The 20,059-nt window shown below is 32.3% G+C and overlaps 2 protein-coding genes across 2 annotated transcripts; one reads left to right on the plus strand and one right to left on the minus strand.

The window, feature by feature from the left end:
- Positions 1-283: 283 nt before the first annotated feature.
- Positions 284-2,728, plus strand: LOC123893205 (cell division control protein 45 homolog). Its single transcript, XM_045943135.1, has one exon. The coding sequence runs from the start codon at positions 553-555 to the stop codon at positions 2,377-2,379; it is 1,827 nt and encodes a 608-aa protein (XP_045799091.1). The 5' UTR covers positions 284-552; the 3' UTR covers positions 2,380-2,728.
- A 1,922-nt stretch (positions 2,729-4,650) lies between these two features.
- LOC123890657 (RPM1-interacting protein 4-like) lies at positions 4,651-8,123 on the minus strand. The gene is made up of 4 exons (XM_045940301.1): positions 7,936-8,123; positions 5,564-6,112; positions 5,262-5,450; positions 4,651-5,168 (listed from the first exon to the last, which is right to left on the minus strand). The coding sequence occupies exons 1-4, from the start codon at positions 7,942-7,944 to the stop codon at positions 5,139-5,141; spliced, it is 777 nt and encodes a 258-aa protein (XP_045796257.1). The 5' UTR covers positions 7,945-8,123; the 3' UTR covers positions 4,651-5,138.
- Positions 8,124-20,059: the final 11,936 nt, after the last annotated feature.

Here is a 20,059-nt window from a genome sequence, read left to right on the forward strand (position 1 = left end):
TAAGAACCTTATTATTTTTTGGTTTACAATGTTGGGTTTAAGAGCCTTATTATTATTACTACTATTTTTTTTTTTTTACTAAAATTATTATTACTACTATTATAAATAAAATAAAAAAAAGGTTAATTTGGAACAGTAGGCGGGGATTCTATTCCATAGTCAAATCTCAATCCAACGCCAACATACCCACTCCCTTACCATAAACCCCCCCACGCCATATCCCCCCATCCCACGTGCTAACAGAATAATATCACCGCATGCCAATTAAAACACTTTCATTCAAAATCAAATTTAAAAAACTTCAACTCATCTCAAACCCGAAAATCATCCAAAAAAGAAAACCGCCAAATTTTCACACCGCGCTTCCTCCAAAAATTTCAAAATTTCCCCATTTGCATAATCACCAAAACCTCAAAAATAACCCCAAATCCAAAAACACAAATTCAAATTCTCCAACAAAAACCTCACACCTTAACCTAGTTCTAGTTCTAGTTCTCGTTCTTGTTCTATCTCTTCTTCTCTCAAATAACCATTCTCATAATAATAATTATCATGGTGAGAGAACACAGAGTCGATTCCTTCTACACAAAACTCCGTCAATCCGCCCACTCATCCTCCGCCACATCCCCCGTCCTCATCTTCCCTTCAACCTCCGACGTCGATTCACTCTGCTCACTCAAAATCATTTTCAAAATCCTTCAATCCGATTCAATTCAATACGCTTGTTACCCCGTTTCGTCTTTTCGTGAAATTCACAATTACGCTAAACCTACAACCCTTGATTCTGATCCTATTTCAATTCTTTTAATTAATTGGGGCTCTCATAGAGATCTACGGAAAATTCTTAACCTAGGTCCAAACGCAACCGTTTTTGTAATTGATAGTCACCGTCCGATTCATCTTCATAATCTTAGTGACCAGAATGATAAAGTTGTTGTTCTTTTTACACAAGAAGATGAAAAACAAGCGGATCTTGCTTATGATTTTGAGTTTCCTTTAACTGCTCTTGCTAATGCTTCTACAACAATTGACTCCGATTCTGACTCTGATTCAGGGTCGGATTCGGAGTCTGATTCGGATTCAGAACACGAAGATGAACAAGAATCGAGAAAGAAAAGGAAGCGAAAGAGAAATTCGGAAGATGGTGAACCGGGAGAAGAACAAGAACAAGAAGAAGAAGAGAGGCAAGATCCGGTTAAACTGTATAGAAAGAGGAAGAAAGAGTATTATCGATTGGGGACTTTTCACGGTAAGCCTTCGGGTTGTTTGATGTATGAACTTGCGCATTTTCTTAGGAAGAATACCGATGAATTGCTTTGGTTAGCGTGTTTGTCGTTAACGGATCAATTTGTTCATGAGAGGTTAAGTGATGAGAGGTATAGTGATGGTGTTATGGAGTTGGAACAGTATATTAATAGTTCTGGTAATTTAGATGCTGTTAATTCGGTTACTTTGAAAGATGGAACGAAAATTAGGGCACCGAATTCGTCTAGGATTGCTTATGAGGATGAACCGAAGCTGATGTTGTTGCAGGAGTGGAATTTGTTTGATTCGATGCTTTGTAGTTCGTACATTGCGACGAAGTTGAAGACGTGGAGTGATAATGGGATGAAGAAATTGAAGCTTTTGTTGGCTAGAATGGGGTTTGCTCTTTCTGATTGTCAACAGAAGTTTCAGTATATGAATGTTGAGGTGAAACGGAAGATGAAACGCGAGTTTGAGAAGTTTTTGCCTGAATATGGACTTACTGATTTTTATTATCGCGGGTTTTTGAGGATTCATGGTTATAGTTCAAAAGTTTCTGCTGCTGATGTTGTTTATGGGGTTACTGCACTTTTGGAATCGTTTGTGAATTCGGATGGTTCTTGTGCTTCAATGCAGTTTAATGTGGCGTTTGATGCACTTTCTTTGAACAATGTTGATAAACTTAAAGTTGGGATGCAACAAGCTATTAAGGTTCAGAGAGCGATTTTGAGGCAGGGAAGTGTTGCGATTACAAAAAACGGTTACATTCGAAGTGGAAGGAAGTTTCGATGGGTAAAACTTGAGGATTCTGCAGAGTCGAGATTGTTGGGGTATCCTCAAGCTTTGACAAAGTTTTGTTATTTTCTAATGGATGCTTTGAGAGAAAAGGGTGCAAGGATGAAGCCTTTGATTTGTGCTTGTATGTCTCAGGAACCAAATAAAGTTCTTGTTGTTGGGGTCTGTGGGAGGCCACGTTTGGCTGCTGCTCAAGGAAACGCATTTGGGGTTGCGTTTAGAAGTGCGGCTGAAGACGTTGACAGTGAGTTTTTCCATGAGTTGTTTGAGTCTTCTTGGATTGTGTTAGAATCTAAATCAGTTAATTCTTTCATGGTTAAGTTGACTGAGAAACTTTGATGCTGTGTTGAGCTTAGTGACTCATTTATCTTAGTTTGTTGTACTATGATTTATAGTAACCTTGTTTTAAATTTTACTACCTTTTACACTGTCACCACCTGATTTGTTGAGTTGTTACTTTCATGTAAACATATTATCATTACAATTTCAAACTGATGTTTGAATCACGAGTTCTTCCTCGACTTAGTTCACATATCAAGCTCCAAATTTTCAATTAACAATGTTAGAATGTAATGTTGAAAATGAACTATTGTTGTAGAGTTTTTTTATTTTAATTTTTGAAGTATTGCAAGTTAATTGTAATGAATCCACTTACATGAAATGGAAGTTCAAATGTGTTTTTATTTCATTGAAAGAAGGATTACAATCTGTTAACAACTAACTTTGTTGATGCAGTTTATTAACTTGGCATCTCACTGAAGTCCCTGGTTTAACTGTTTTCTCTAGTATCATTTCATTAATAAATCAAGTGAACATTGTTTCTTGCTGTTTTTCTTTCTACAAGAAAAATACTCAACTTTGAGGTTATGAATTTTGAACCTCAAAGAATACTTTAAACTTGGGATTGAGAGTAGTAGCATGTTTCAGGTCTTGTGTTTATCAGTGTTATCTTTGTCTTGTTGAATACTAGTAGTAACTTAATCAACTATAACTTCAATTACCATGTTTTCTTACTTTTATTTTCCTTCTAAAGTTTTATCACATTTCTCCTGGATCACTTATTTCATTTTTTCTTTTTCAATGGTCTTGTTATTTTAAGAGTTTCAGAAGTGTGAATGTGAGCTATTTCCTTATAGATTTTCACTACTTCCAGAAGTTGTTTCTTCAAAACAGAATTTACATATACATGCCTTGACAAATAATGTCTTTTAGTTTATGTTTCAAATGATGTCTTTTAGTTTATGTTTCAAAGTATTGACTAACTCATGCTTGGATTGAATAAGGCTAGAAAAGTGGAAATAAGACCAGATATAATTTGATCATTCTGACAGTGTAAGCATAGTTGTACTGTCATAACATGTCTTTTAGTTTTTGCTGATCACAGAAAGCAAGACTAGTTTCTAAACTCGTAAAACAAAATAAATTTGCTTAGAATTGAACCACAATAGGGGTTTGTATTGCCTCCTTCTGTGTTGAAGAATATATATGCATTGATGTTATGTTAGTCTCAAGTAATTCTTTTCGTGTTCTGCATACACAACTAAGCCCGTGTGTTTTGAAAATTTAAGAAGCACCGTGTCACTATACGTGCACTAACTAAGATTTCCAGCTTCGAAAAATCCACATCGAATAAAGTATAAACATAGAGACGCGAGAAAATTCCACATAATGTGGATCCAAACTTGCTGTAAAGGGAGAAGCAATATCAATTTCAGTTGTACATCCAACCCCCTAGTTCTTTTGGCTAGACCTTGTGTTGCAGGCTTACCATAAATATTTGTTGTGGTTTTTATCATGAAGAATTAGTTGTATAAAATGCCTACTTCCCAACTTGTCAAATATGGTGATTGATGACAAGCTGCATACTTTTGTATATGTACTAAACCACAAGTACAAACCAGTTCCGTTCATCTAATAGATCAAAGTCTGGATTAACTCATGCTTGGATTAAATAAGACTGGGTATAACCATGTAAGCATAGTTGTACTTGTACTGTCATAACATGGCCAAAACCAGTTTTGCCATGGGGTATATCAATTCCAAAGGTGTATCTATTTGAAATAGAGTAAAACCTGCTCTCATTAACCTTTAACTAAGAATAGATTACCCATAAAATGAATTACACTAAGTTTATGCATTTGAAACTAATTCCACTCCAGTGTTACTATTCTAGTTTGTACAATTGTATTTGTACCTACCAATTAAGAGTCTCTTAATTCAACTAAGCTTTGAATGACGAGCTTTTCATGAGAAGTAAAATATTGAATTTTAATCTTCACAGTTGAACATAGCAATCCAAATAACAATCAACAGAAATTCAATGTTTCTTGGGCCGCAGCTTCAGTTATTGTAACATTAATCGAAAATATATAAGCCGTGTCAAGGGTTTGAAACCAATAGGAATACTATTTTCAACTAGTGAAGCAGTTGCCAGTGTCAGCTATGGACAAATACTGCGCAACAAGATGAAAATTCAAACCAATTTCCTGAGCTGTATTGGCATAGCAGTAAAAATTGTGATAACTGATAACTAGACAATGGTAGTTCAACACTATAGAACTGGAATCACAAATTATTAAGTCATCAGAGAAGAACGTGTAACAAATATTATATAGATCTCTGCTAAATACAGATAAATTGAATTTAAAGCGTGGAAGTTACTTATACAAAATATCACAATCTTGCGTGCAAAACGCTTACTTTTCAAATGAAAGGAAGAAACACAGAAGACACAAATTCAAGACAAAGGCACTTTGGCAAAGTTTCACCACAGGCAAAGAGAACCTTTAATATTTACATATAAACGGGTAGAATTTAGATCCTCTAAACTGAGACGTCCACTTTGAAGAGTGAATTGCGGGTTAAAACCATTGATTAAAGATCAATGGTTTAGACTGCAATGAAATACGAACATTTCCATAATAAACTATCAAATTGTTAAAATCTCAATGGTTGACCGTTATAATTCCGCACTTTACCCTTTAAAGTACACCCCTCATAATAAAGGAGTTAATTATAGGTGTGGTAGTCGTACACGCCTCATGACCATTCAAAACACTAATCTTATCTTCTCTGAATATAAATCGCACTTTCTATAATCATTTTCTGCTCCAGAAAAAGCAGCAACCCTGTAAAAGCAAGGAAGAGAACAAAGAGAAACAATGAAGCATCAAAATGGTGATAATTTAACACATCTTAATAAGCAGGTTTTGCAAGTATACCTGAGCTTTGTCATTCGCAGGTTGGTTTCGGATAACATATGATCTCCCGTTGGGTGTGCCTGGCGCATTTCCAGCCGCAACATGTTTCTCCTCACGCACTTTGTCGAAAATGTGAGTGTAGCCATCAGCTGATGCAGGGTCACTCTCATCCCAATCACCAAACTTTGGAACAGCGGCACTTTTATCAGGCTGCCAATAGCCAAACCAGAGTCATTAAAACACAGAAAAACTCAAAAATCGTCTGTGAAGGGAAGTTTCATAAAGATTCAGAAGTCAAATGCCCAAAAATAAAAAAAACTAACATTTTCATCTTCTCGATTGACTGATCTCAATCGAGATCTTCCTGGTGTACCATGACTTCCTTCATATGAGCTCTTTCCTTCCCAAGAAGGACTATCTCTGCCAGGGGTTTTAGCCTGGCGATGAAGAGGTGAACGTTCGACACTGTACTCCGAGCCAGCAGTACTTTGTCTTGAAGGTCTTCTGCGGTTATCAGCAGAAGCTACTCCATGGCCTCCAGGACGAAGCACAGAATCACCAGCACTCTTGTTTAAATTGTCGTGACGAGCCGGCGAGTTAACAAATTGCTTAAGATCACCATTTTGTAACTCATCATGTGTTGATTTCACTGATCCTTTTTCAGATAGATTCTCTGAATGAACTCTTGGTTTTGGAGGAATTTCGTCAGCAGAAGATGAACTTTGAAGAACTAAATCTGAATTTTCCTCAGGGTCATTTGGATTAATCATTTTGGAGCCAGGTCGAGTTTTCCGGGCTTTGTCAAAATAAGCTGTGTAAGGAACATCATTTTCACCTTCCCAATTGCCAAACTTTGGAACATGAGAACGTTGCTGTCAAATTGACACACATTGAAGAGATCCTATTAAAACTATTCTTGTATGAATCACATAAAATAATAAACTTATATGCTAATGAAAACTTAAGCCCTTGCAGCCATATTGATCAAAAACCAGATGAACATATTTAAAAGATACATGCAATTTGAAGTTTACAAACTTAATTATACAAACTTAATTAAATGTTGCTTCTACATACTACAATTGTATTCTAAGATGTCTCTTGGTACAAATTATTGCAATCGAGCAAGAACCTCTTCACATTCTACAACAGAGAACTAATTTCATATATCACTTTTATGTTACATTCAGTCCTGACTACTCGAGAACAAAGATCAGTGTTGAAACTTCTTTAATATGCTTGAATTTCAATAGTTGACAATATTCATCAAGTTTCTTGTGCTATTATAAAAACAATCAATATTCTAAATACTCTATTGTAAAGGTCATTAATTTAGTGAAATTTACTTTATCTCAAGGAACAGGCAAGGAATTAACCACACCACAAGGGTATACAGATATCATACTGCGAACAATCACCTGCCAAAGGAACAAAGTTATTGTGATTCTGTAATCACATTACATGATCACCATATCTTTAAGAAAACATAATCTAGACTTCAAAATATTTATTTTGGCACCGTTAAATAGAGTTCTACATCATTTCCTCAGTCTAACTTTTCCGAAAGTCTCTTAACCATTATTCTTTAGCTTTTATTTTGGTTGTCTTTGTCTACCTTAAGGTAGTTGTTGTAGATGGAACTTCTCAAAAAATCCTTCGACGTCTCTTACAAATATATTAGACTGACTCAAGTAACGGAGTATTATTTCAAACGAAGGAGAAAAAAGATGGGTGAATTAATCTGTGTAAACTGTAAAGTATATCATATCAGACACATACAAGTAATATTTGACAGAAAGTGGAAACAACCGCAGGGCATATATTTTCCCCTTTTATACTTCTAAAAGAAATACATAAAGAAGTTTAAATTGAATCACTAAACTATCCAAAATATGCAATATAATTAGCCTCATCCACTCAAAATTCATTCAATATGCTAACAAATTTCTACAATAGCAGCATATCTTCTCATTCTCATGTGTTGCGAAGTTGTTACCATTGTAAATTTTATTTTATTTTTTAAAAATTGGAGAAGGAGGAAATTTTATTAATCAGCACTAATGACCATTTTACAACTGTTTCCGAGAGAATTTGAACTCGGCACCTAGAGGTTACAAGGTTAAGCTCTTGACACTGAACTAGCACCTCAAGTGTAAATATTCACACACACACACACATAAAAAATATATAAATAGTAACAATTTTCAGGTGCAAACACTATGACAACTCAGAGACTATAAATAGTCACATGTCGGTGTGAGTCACGAGACCTATTTTCAGCTTCTTCAATCTGAAGTGTCGGTACTACTGTTACATACCTATTGTCACATGGTCCCAATAAGCATGAAAATAGTTACTTATTTATAGTTGGTTTATCAGCTGAGGAACATAGCATATTGAGACCAATGTTTTAAGAACCGAACCAGATCAAAATTGAATCAAATTATGGTCAATTATTCAGAAAACAAAAATATTAAAGAGATTGAAAAGGGGGAAAATTTTAAAATTAAAAATAAACAAAGGGGTTAGCTGCAATTGACATATCAAAAGATTACAACATAATGCAAGAGATTTGAAACTAAATTTCTCAACCCTTTTTCCTTAAAACTTCGTAGCATAAAAGTACACAAAAACAAGACGAAACAATGATCAAAATAATTGACAAAAAAGGAGAGAGGAAAGAGAAGAAACTCACTGTTGACATCGGTTACTAAATTTAGTTTGAGAAAATAGGCACAACCCAGAATTTGTAGAGGTGAATTGTTGAAGAAAGTTGAGATTTTTGGTTGGATCAGGGAGTACAAAGATGAGCACTCAGAGAAGAAGAAGAAGAATAAGCTTTTCCGTACAATTGAAAGAGTGAAAAAGAGATTGAATGGAAAAATAATGGACTTTTGAGTTTAGAAAGAGGTTTATCAACCGATGACCGGCGCCACCGGTAATGTAAATGTTTGACTCTTCTCTATTTTTCTATGCAATGTAACATAACATTGAAAATGCCACGTTACTTCATAAACATTATTCAAATTAATTTCATATTTGCATTGTGTTCCAAATTTCCAATAGGATAAGAAATAACGATAACAATATAAGATACAGCTAAATCGATAGGATATTGTATTATATATGTAAGAGGTTGGAGTTTGAATCTTGATCATCTCATGTATTCACCATATGGATAAAATTTCTAATCACTAAGCTATTTGACATATATATATATATATATATATAAGGTATAATAATACTTAATAATTTTTAAAGTATCGAATATTTTGTCGTGTATGATGTACAGAATGTTTTATTTTTTTGCATTGAGGTGGACAAAATGTTTATTTCGATACTTTAAACAACTTATACTTGTAAGATAAATATGTACTTGAGACAAATAGTTCTCTTGCCTTCATTTAGTTAGGGTTAGGGACAATAACTTTGTTTATCTTCGGTCTCTTGCCTCCATTTTTTTTTACAACTTTTGCCTTCGATTTGTTTAGTGTTAAACACAATTTTAAAATTAAATGCTTATTAGATATTGATTTCTTAGCAGCTTGATCTATTGGACGTCGTTGAAGGTCTTATTTAGCACAAACAGACTCCCTTGAAGGTTCTATCTTTGCTTGGAGACTGTCGCGTAATTGGTTGCCAACTAAAAAAAATTTGGCAATGCGAGACATCATCACTCTAGATGCAGAGGCATGGAAAAAACAACAACTTTTAACTTATAACTTTTTTTCACTAAAAAAAAATTAAGATTTAGTAAACAATTTTTATTTTATTTAAAAAGTTATTATTTTTAACTTTATAGTTAAAAGAACTTTCAAACCTAAAAAAATGGCAAACAAGTAACACAAATTTCAAGTCTAAAACACCGGAGCAAGGGTGGTTTACTTATCAAACTCCAATTATGGTTTACATCATGAATTGGTTTTGCTTTCAAAAACCTCACACATGCAAACTAGTTAAAAACTTAGAAGTTATTATACTTTATGATCTACGATTGAAATATTATCAAAACTTTATACTTTTTGTTGATGAATCTTCATACAATTTATATTTAAAAAGTAAAAGTACTTTATCGAATTATCAAGAGACAACATACAATTGGTACATGTTATTACATTACACTAGTTTTTATTCTAATGAGTTTCATATTTATAAACTGTGGTATAATATAAAACATTGGATATATTTAATATTTATGTTATAAGGTATTTTTTTATATAAAATAAAATAACACAAACTAATAAATTTTAACAATCTACCTAAGATCTGTCAAAAAAATAAAAAAATCTACCTAAGATCTGTAGAAAAACACGGTTTTAAAATTACAACGTTTATGAATGGATTTTAATATTGCAACTATATTTATCAAATGTAATACTACTACCTTGTGTCTATAGCTTTTAGGTAGGAATAATCTCTCTTTGAACACAATTTTAATATTACACTTATTGATGACTAAGACTAATTTGTACCCACATGGTCTTTAATTAATATATTTCCCTAAACAGTTTGGTATGCACATTGCAATAAATTTTACAAAAATATCTGCATGCAAAATATATGATAAATCAAAACAAATTAAATAATTTATTCAGATTATATGAACAAAGTTCAACCCCAAAGATTTTAAAATATTTCACGACTTCTTATAATTGAGATTTTCAAAAATAACTTAGATGAATTTTTTTTTCGTCATCAGTATTCAGTTCACATGATTTTTTAATTTGATCTGGAAGTCAGTTCTGACATCAAGTGGTTTTCATCTTCCTTCTGATTTTAGTTGCATTTAAAAACCATTTAAGTTAAATAAAACTTTTTTAAAAAAAATCATTTAAGTTAGATGAGTTATTGATTAAAAAATGCCGAAAATGTGGATCCCTCTTGATAGATTGTCTAATTGCACGATAAAAGTCCCACACCAGCTGTGTATGGGCCGGCCGGGACACTTCGTTATTGGAACGATATTTGTAGCAACTAGTATGTAGTTGAATTAAAAAAAGCCAAAATAAAACCATAAGAAATAAAATACAGCTTCTCGTAATCGTATATAAAAAAAATATATTAACTTATATGCATATATAGTACGTAACTATAAAAACATTTTAATTACATATGTATCAAGTTAGGATTTGGATTTTGATAGAGTATATATGGAGTTAATTAATTGCGTCATGAAGTTACCGTTGGATGATCATTTATATCGGACTTAAGAGCAATTAGTATATAAATAAGTGTGTTAACACATCTTTATTCAAAATTTTAAGTCATTATATTACCTCAATTTTTTCAAACAATGTGAGATTAGTAACTCACCTCACACTTGCCACAACAATCTTTTCTCTTAAGTGTGAGTCATTCAATTTTTATGTTTTTATTTAAGTGGAAGTTTTTTTCATCCATGCATTTGTACCGCCATTTATCACCTCAAGAGAAAACAATGCCTAAATAGAAACATATTTGCACGCTAACACACAGAAATTTCAATTGATGTTTCAATATAATTTACCAAACTCAATAGGCTTTAGTGGATTTATATGATGCAAAGAGATTTAAGGAAAAATAAATATGAGTGGTATCCCGAAAATCTCATAATTAAGTAGTGGATTTTAGAGTTACTAAATTTTTGAAAAACTAAAAACATTAAAAACTGATTTTTTAATTATTTAAAAAAAACTGAATTTTTTAATTATTTTTAAAAATTAAAAACATTAAAAACTGATTTTTTTTTAATTATTTTTAAAATAATTATTAAAAATCTGATTTTTAAAATAAAATAATATTAAAATAGTATGGGTGGTTGGTGGTGGCCGGCCGCCGGAGCACCACCACCGGCCGCCGTGAAAGTCGTCGGAGGTCCGCCGGAAACCGCCATCCGCCGCCGTCCCGGCCGGAGCGCCGTCGCACCGGCCGCCGGTGGTCTGGCGTTGACCACCGGTCCTCCACCCCTCTTTTAATTAATTATTTTATTATATAATAAAGAATTTTAAAAAATTGAATATTGGGTCTGAATTAGCTATTGAGCCTAAGGAATTTTTTTTTTCTACCCCAACAATTATTCATCCACCCCAACATTAATTTTGAATGGACGAATTTGCCCTCATATATGCTGCAAAAAAAATTGGTTACCGGAACACTTTGGAAAAAGTGTTCTGGTATGTCAATTTTTTTTTGTTACCGGAACACTTTGGAAAGTGTTCAGGTATATAAAATTTTTCTAAATTTTTTTTTGTTACCGGAACACTTTGGAAAAAAGTGTTCAGGTATGTAAAAAAAAATTTTGATTACCGGACCACTTTGAAAAAAATGTTCAGGTATGTAATTTTTTATTTGTTACCGGAACACTTTAAAAAAAAGTGTTCAGTATGTAAATTGTTTTTTTAAGTGTGTTCCGGTATGGATTTTTTTTTTTTTTTTGTTACCCTGCACTTCCACTTCTCAAAGAAAGACCAATGAAACCGCCGGTCGAACTCATGAGAAGATTAGAAGCGGCGACTGAACCAACAAGAGTTGCAGAAGAGGAAGCCATATTTCCTCACCATAGTCCTTCAAACTCAATCCCACAAATCACCAAAATCTAAAATCACAGAAAAATATCACTACTATTGTCTAATTATATAACAAGGAGTGTAAAAATCAAGACTTTACATCGATCCAAACATAAAAAAATGAAACTTTAAACATCCCCATTAACTCAATTAAGTTTAATTTCAATAAAATCATAGTGACAATGATTAAAAATTAACAAAATCCTATAATGCAAAAAGGGGGCATTCATGAAAAAAGTTGATAAAATTGATGAAAATGAAGTGAATAATGTAATTGAAGCAAAAGGGTATAAGAAAATTACCAGTAAATTCAAAAATGAAGATCCAAAAAAGGAGAAAGAGAAAATAAAGTATGAATGAAAGAACGAGAAAGAGATGTTGAAATAATTATAAGGGTACTATAGCTTTGCGGAGATCGTCAATGAAGAGAAAAGAAAGAAGCAACTGTTAATATTGTTGGGGTAAAGGGATCGATACCGGAACACACTTTAAAGTGTTTCGGTAACAACAAAATTTCTAAGATTTTTCTTATACCGGAACACATTTTCAGAAACAATAAACTAAAAAAATAATAAAATATATTAATATAAGGGTATAATAGGAATATTTTAAAATATGTTGGAGTAAAGTGATAAATGTAGGGGTAGGAAAAAAAAATTCCTGAGCCTAAATTTTCAAACCAATTCCAAACCAAATTACAAAATGTGGTTATGGTTTATAATTGGTGTTTTTTTATTGGAGTGGTGTGTTTTTTTTTTTTAAATGGATTTTGCAAACTAAAATTGGATATGGATTGGTTAGTAATTTGGTTAAGGATAACCAAATTTTTTGCACACCCCTAGATACCATTTTTGCTCTGATACCATGTTAAGAAACATGGCATTCATGGGAGAAGAGAGAAAATAGCTCAAAAGTGTATAATATTGATCATGGAAAAATATTACAAAATGAGAAAAGTGAGTGTAAAAAATTACATCAAAGCCTATATATAGGCATCAAGAAACTACTAACTAATTCTCCTAATTACTAACTAACTATATATTTAACAGCTTCTCGTAATCGTATATAAAAAAAAATATTAACTTATATGCATATATAGTACGTAACTATAAAAACATTTTAATTACATATGTATCAAGTTAGGATTTGGATTTTGATAGAGTATGTATGGAGTTAATTAATTGCGTCATGAAGGTACCGTTGGATGATCATTTATATCAGACTTAAGATCAATTAGTATACAAGTAAGTGTGTTAACACATCTTTATCCAAAACTTTAAGCCATTACATCACCTCAATTTTTTCAAACAATGTGAGATTAGTAACTCACATCACACTTGCCACAACAATTTTTCTCTCAAGTGTGAGTCATTCAAAGTCATTCAATTTTTATATTTCTGTTCAAGTGGAAGTTTTTTTCATCCATACATTTGTACCGCCATTTATCACCCCAAGAGAAAACAATGCCTAAATAGAAACATATTTGCACGCTAACACACACAGAAATTTCAATTGATGTTTCAATATAATTTACCAAACTAAATAGGCTTTAGTGGATTTATATGAAGCAAAGAGATTTAAGGAAAAATAAATATGAGTGGTATCCCGAAAATCTCATAATTAAGTAGTGGATTTTAGAGTTACTAAATGAGAATGTGATGTTATATCATGAGTGTTCACAAGATTGAAATTTGTGGTGGAAATCCAATAGACCTTGAAGTTCCTGGTAGGTCTCTACTTGTTATTATACCATAACTCAATTAAAATCATTCTCACACTCATCCTTAATTGAAGTTTTACCACTAGAGTAGATTTTAGAGTACAAAATCTAGGTACTTGAGAAAGAGACTCAATCCAAGAGATTTGGTAAGATTTCTAACACTCAAAATGAAATATATCAAGTAGTGATTCAATAGATGGAATGAATCTACGATTTGTAGTGTTTGAAAGCTCATAATTAACTTAATTCTCGCCAAAATCCATAGACTTCGAAGCTAGAACCCAAAAAAATCTTATCTTACAAACAAAAAACACAATCCAACACCACTTGTATGTTACACCTACAAACCTGGCACCACAAAACATACATAGCAAAAGCAAGCCTCTCACAATAAGACAAAGCTTAAAACTAGTAGAAAAAGCATAAAACCACTTAAACTAGTACATTCAACTTAATGACCCTGTTGTTGTCTTTTTATTTTCCCCTTTATCAAAAAAAAAAAACTTAAACCAAAAAACCAACTTAATCACAATTTAAATGTTGTGAGCCTGTTTGCATATTTATCCCTATTGTATTTCTTATGAATTTGAATGAATGAATATTATTGATTTTAAGTAAAAAAAAAAACCATAACTCATTAATTCATCAGCGAAGACAAATTGATGGATATTTTAGGAACATTTTAGTTGTTTTTGATAATTTATGGACAAGATTGATGAGAAAGACTAAATTTTCTGTTTACACAAATTTTGTCTATAGGCTTAGAATTAAAATCAAACTACGACTGAAATTCAAATTGCATGTCATTGGTTCCTTTCTTTCAAGTTCATTTTTACTCACTTTTGGGTAATCAACATAGTTCATATGCCTTTTTTTTTTTTTTTTTTTTGACTAAAAATAAAGGATATTCATTCATTCAAACTGATATAGTACATCGATGTAATATAAATTCAAATTTGCTAAAAACAAAAAGGATGAATCTGCAAACAAACTCACAACATCCATGTTAATAGCATAAAACGGCAAATTACATAAGCCTACATATATGACTATATTGAAGTGTCTGGAATGTCCATGCCCCCAGATCTGCAGCGTTGATGACACAAAAGTCAACATTGGATAGATTTGTACTTGATCGGATCTAATCCTTCAACCTGAAACAAGTGAACACCGCACAAAGACGGGAAAACAAAATACACCGCACAGAGACGGCACAACAGAATACACCGCACAAGGACGAGATAACAAATAACACAAAACCAAACAAATATGTGAAAAATCACACTTATTTAACAACGAGAAAGAAAAAACAATTTGGAAATGGAATCAATGACATTCTATAAGCATTATTATACTAGAATAACAGTCATCAATAGCTCATATTTGTTGATTTCTCAATGATTCTGAATCTCATTAGTATTTTCACATTAGAATTACATTATCACATACTGTTTAAAATAATCCCATTGCTTAGGAGGCAACTCTGTTCTTTAACTTCTAGTTCTAGGCTTATTGATCTTTCGTCCATTCTAATAACACCATTCATATAATAACACACCGTACTTTTATTTTGTACAATTTTGTACCTTCATTATTTTTACACTTTCCCGCCGCACCTATACCAAATCGGGGGTACAGTCCCAGTATCTATGCATCATTGAATTCTTACATCGGTTGACATCACAAGCAAAACGTTAGATCTGGTTTCAGAAAATTGAAAACATCAAATAAAAAGAAATCGTGATGCTTTAAACTCAGAAAACTTAAATATTCAACAAACTATACCATAATTAATTACTGTACATACAGATAACTACATATATACATACAAACTATAGGATAGTTATTAATTTATAAAGTTGCTTGCATGTTGAATCTGGATCTGAGAAGTGCATCACCTGTGACATGATGAAAATACAGTATCAGATCTAACAATAAAAAAACGGTAAACTAATTTACTTACTTAATCAAAACTTGATAAAATTAAAGATGAATTTTTGTAAGGATTTAGATCCATATATCCGGGTAAGGTAAAGTGAAGGTAGGGAAAGGGAGGAGAAATTAGAAATAAGGGGAATGGGTGGAACTGGAAGGGAAAATAATATATGATTTCTTTCCAAACAACCCATTCCCATAACTTCTAACTGCTCCAATCTCCCATTCCCACCACACTGTTTATCTTTCAGCCGCAACCTAAAAAATTTCATTCTCTGTGCAGTGTTACTTGAGACTACTCTCTCTTATACATAGTACGTTTATGTGGCCTTGTCAAAGTTATCGGTATCACTCCCATTTTTAGGGTTTTCTTTATTAGGAAAATGTTACTAATATTATATGGGTTATGTTAACTTGTGCCCTAAGACACATGTTAAGCTACCTAAAAATAGAAATATAGTATTTAATGATACAAAAAATTTAATGTTTAAATAATTAAATACATCACAAATTCAATAAATTTTTTTCACATTTATCTTTTTAATAAGGGCACATGTTAACATTCTCCATATTATATTATTATTATGAAAATGTTAAATGTGTCTCAACGCAATCGTTAAGAAAACAAAAATGATAGTAAATATAGTTTTAAAAGTAAAATAGTGTTTTCTTTTTTATAAGCAAAGATAAAAGTAAAATAGTGTAATCAATGTTTGAAAAAAAAATTAAAAATATTTTCTACTTAAAATTGCTTTTATTTCTATTTATGTTTTCTTAACTATTGTTCCAAACATGTATCAAAAAAAGAAAGAAAAAAAAACTATTGTCCCGAAGACCGTTTAGTAGGATCCTTTTTATTATAGTCACGAGATACTACTTATCGGAAAAAAAAATTATCTTGAAAACAACAATTTTTATATTTTAAAAAGTTGATTAGATAAATTTTAAGATAACTTATTATATTTGGATCTTTAATTAATGCTCCAAAGACACTAGCATTTCACTTTTTATTACTCCTCGTCACTTAAAACTTGTTTGCCCATTTTATACTTTTTTTTTTTTAACAAGTCAAAATGAGATATATTAACTAAATCAGTCTCCCCGGCACAAGGCGTACCGAACTAGACTACAAAAGTTTACAAGATGAAACAAACAATCAAAACATATACAAAAGTCATACAAGGCCCAGACAAAGTAGAGGACTAGACCACCAACTATGGTAGTTCAAAGCTAACGTAATACTCTTAGACTTCAACCACCTAAATGAAAACAGCTTGATCTTGTCCAACAAAACATGGGGCATATCTGCTGAGCCTCGAAACAATCGGTGATTTCTCTCCGTCCATACAACCCAAACGCAAACAAGCCAAATGAGCTGTAGAAAAGATCGACGCGCTCGAGATCCACCTGCTGAAAATGTGAACTGAATAAAGTGATCACGCAAAGAAACGAAATCTACCAAAGGAATGTCAATCCACGAACGCACTAAATCCCATAGAGAATCAACAAAACCGCAAGATAGGAATAAGTGATGGGCCGATTCAGACGCACCACATCCAAAAACACACATGTGAGCTGTAGGAGATAAAACCCGTCGAGTAACCAGATTCACCCTCGTGGGCAACCTGTCACGCAATAAACGCCACGCAAGGATGAAAACCTTCAAAGGAACCTGAGAGTGTCAAATGAGATTGTCCGCAACATCCATAGTAACCAAAGCATGAGATATCAGGAGCTTGTAAGCCCCCCTAACCGTATAACCTGAGTCAGGATCAGGATACCACTGCCACCTGTCCAAAGAAAAGGCCTGAGGGAGCTTTGAAGGATTGCCCATTTTATACTGTTTAAGAAAATTGTAATAATTTGTGTCAAAAAAAAATTGTAATAATTAAAAGAAGAAAATGTAAATTTAAATATGCTAATCAACTCATACTAGTTATGTTATAGCATAAACCAACGACTAAATTACTTTTTTGCCCCCTTAACTAATTTTTAGGCTTTGTTTTGGCCCCTTAATTAATAAGCATTCCATTTTTGCCCCTTAAGTTTATCTTCGTTAGTCAAAAAGGTCACTTCCGTTAAATTTTAACAATAATTATATATCATTATTTTATTAAGTTTAGCTGCATTATCATTATTTTTTTTGAAGCATATCATTATTATTATTATTTTATTAGCAGCCCATTTTTATTTATTTGAGGTTCTCAAACTCAGCCGCCAACCCCGCTAAATAACCTTAATTTTTCTTTTGCTTTTTTTTCTATGTTCATCCATTAGAAAGGGATGATTTAGGATCAATTTTGATTCGAAATCACCCCTCTTGATTGTTTTTTTTTTATTTCTTTTTTAATTCAATACGTGATTTACACATAATTTTAGATTTCATTTGAGTTTTTTCTTTGTGATTTCTTCGTTTGTCCCGCCTTAACGCGGAGTTATTTGTTATCTCGTCTTTGTACTGTGTTTGTCCCGTATTTGTACGGTGTTTGTTTTGTTTAAATTTGCAGATTTGTTTCAATCCGAATTCAGAGCATATTCAATGATTTTAGAGTCGTCAACGTTGCAGATATGAAGGCATGACTATTCCGGACACTTGAATTTTATTATATCAATTGTAGGTTTTGTCATATTTGTAGACATTTAACCATTTTATGCTATTAACCCGGATGCTGTGAGTTTGTTCGCAGATTCATCCTTTTTAGTTTTTAGCGAATTTGAATATGTAATGATTTCGATTGATGTACTCTGCCGATTTAAATGAATGAATATCGTTTTTTTCGTCAAAAAAATAAAATAATAATTGTATAAAGTGGACCAACAGTGTACAAATTTGTGTGTGTTTTTTTAATGGCATTTAAATTAGTGTGTCAAATGAAGGTCATTGGATCTTGAAGATCTTTTACATTGACCACCAACACCTAATTTTATTTTGTTTTCTTAGTCTTCCTCCTCTTATTGTTCTTCACCATCTTCATTCAAATCCAGAAAATCCTCCTCTTCTTGTTCTTCACCGTTGTCATATTTGAGAACTGAAACTGCAAAATTGCTCCAAAACAAGTAGTAATTTCAAAATCCTGGTTTGCACACTATTGAACGGTGATAGTCATTCAATGTGATATAGTAAAATAGTCAAATAGTCAATTTTTGTCCACAAATTTTAGAGCAACTAACAAAAATGTCGAAATTGTTAGATTGAACGCTCTGATTTAGGTTCGAATCTCGAGTCTTTCATTGTGTATGTGAGTTTTCAATGACTATTTTTATTTCGTCTATCTTCCAAAAAATAGTCAATTTTTTATCGGTAAGTCCTACCTCAATTGACAAATGTTAATTGTTAAGTGTTTATATACTAGAGGCAATCATCACCTTACAAGCCGGTTTTATAAGGATGAGTTATGCCCAATACTCATTTCTAAGATGGTATCAGAGCCTCTCCACGATCCTTTGGGCCACCTGTTATTAGGTTTCCACTATCGGGCCACCTATCGTTTATATCCACGCACTAAGCCTAATAGTGCTGGGCGTGAGAGGGTGTATTAAGAGTCCCACATCGGTTGAGAGATGACCTGACTAAGTGTTTATATATTAGAGGCAATCTCTCACCTTACAAGGCGATTTTGTAAGAATGAGTTATGCCCAATACTCATTTCTAAGTAGAGATGACAATGGGTAGGGTACTATAATACTCATTCCATACCCGCGGATTGAAAAAATACCTGCACTCATCCCCATACCCTATGGGCACCTACGTACTCATACCCATACCCGTTACCCGCATTTTTACTAAAAACAAATTGATCAATTATAAAATATCATATAATTTTAATAGAATTAAAAAAAAAATTAAAGATTTTAATATTGACTAATGAAAATTATAAACAAAATTATTACTAATCTTACGTTAAAATTCATATTTATGTTAAATATTCACATTAGTTTTATATTATGTTATAAATAAACATTTTTATTAAAAATATGTAATAGTTTAGTAGAGTTGTATTGTTTTAAATTAATTTACATATATTATAATATCTTAATATAAATAAAATAAATAAATATATATTATGCGGGTATAGGGCGGGGTGGGTACTAAGGTACCCGTACCCGCACCCATTCCCTTTTATTTTTGCGGGTAATTACCCATACTCATGCCCGTACCCAAAATGCGAATTTTTATCATACCCTTTGTGGGTAATTTTTGCGGGTACCCTCTGAATATAAGTCAAATTACCATCCCAATTTCTAAGATTAATATCGTTAGGTCGAACCTTTTCATCAAGGTTGAACTCCGGATGTAAGAGTTATTTGTGTGAGTTTCATTACTATCTGCCCTTTTTTTTTTGGTACAGTACTATCTGCCCTTTATCTACATAAAAAAATAGTTAATTTTTGTAGTCACATCCCAAAAATATATTGTTACACACTATCTCACAGACATCTGATCAATCTCAATGAAAAACTAGAGATTGAATCAACAACATTTTTTGCTTTTTCATCGACCTTGCATCTTTTTCTTTCGTTTGCAAGTAGTTTAAAATATTAATTTGAAATTCACGTAAATTGAAATCACATAATTATGTAGTCTAAGTTAACAGACATTTGAAAACTCACATTAATAA

Source organism: Trifolium pratense, linkage group LG6 (genome assembly GCF_020283565.1).
Source record: "Trifolium pratense cultivar HEN17-A07 linkage group LG6, ARS_RC_1.1, whole genome shotgun sequence".
Classification (NCBI taxonomy): domain Eukaryota; kingdom Viridiplantae; phylum Streptophyta; class Magnoliopsida; order Fabales; family Fabaceae; genus Trifolium; species Trifolium pratense.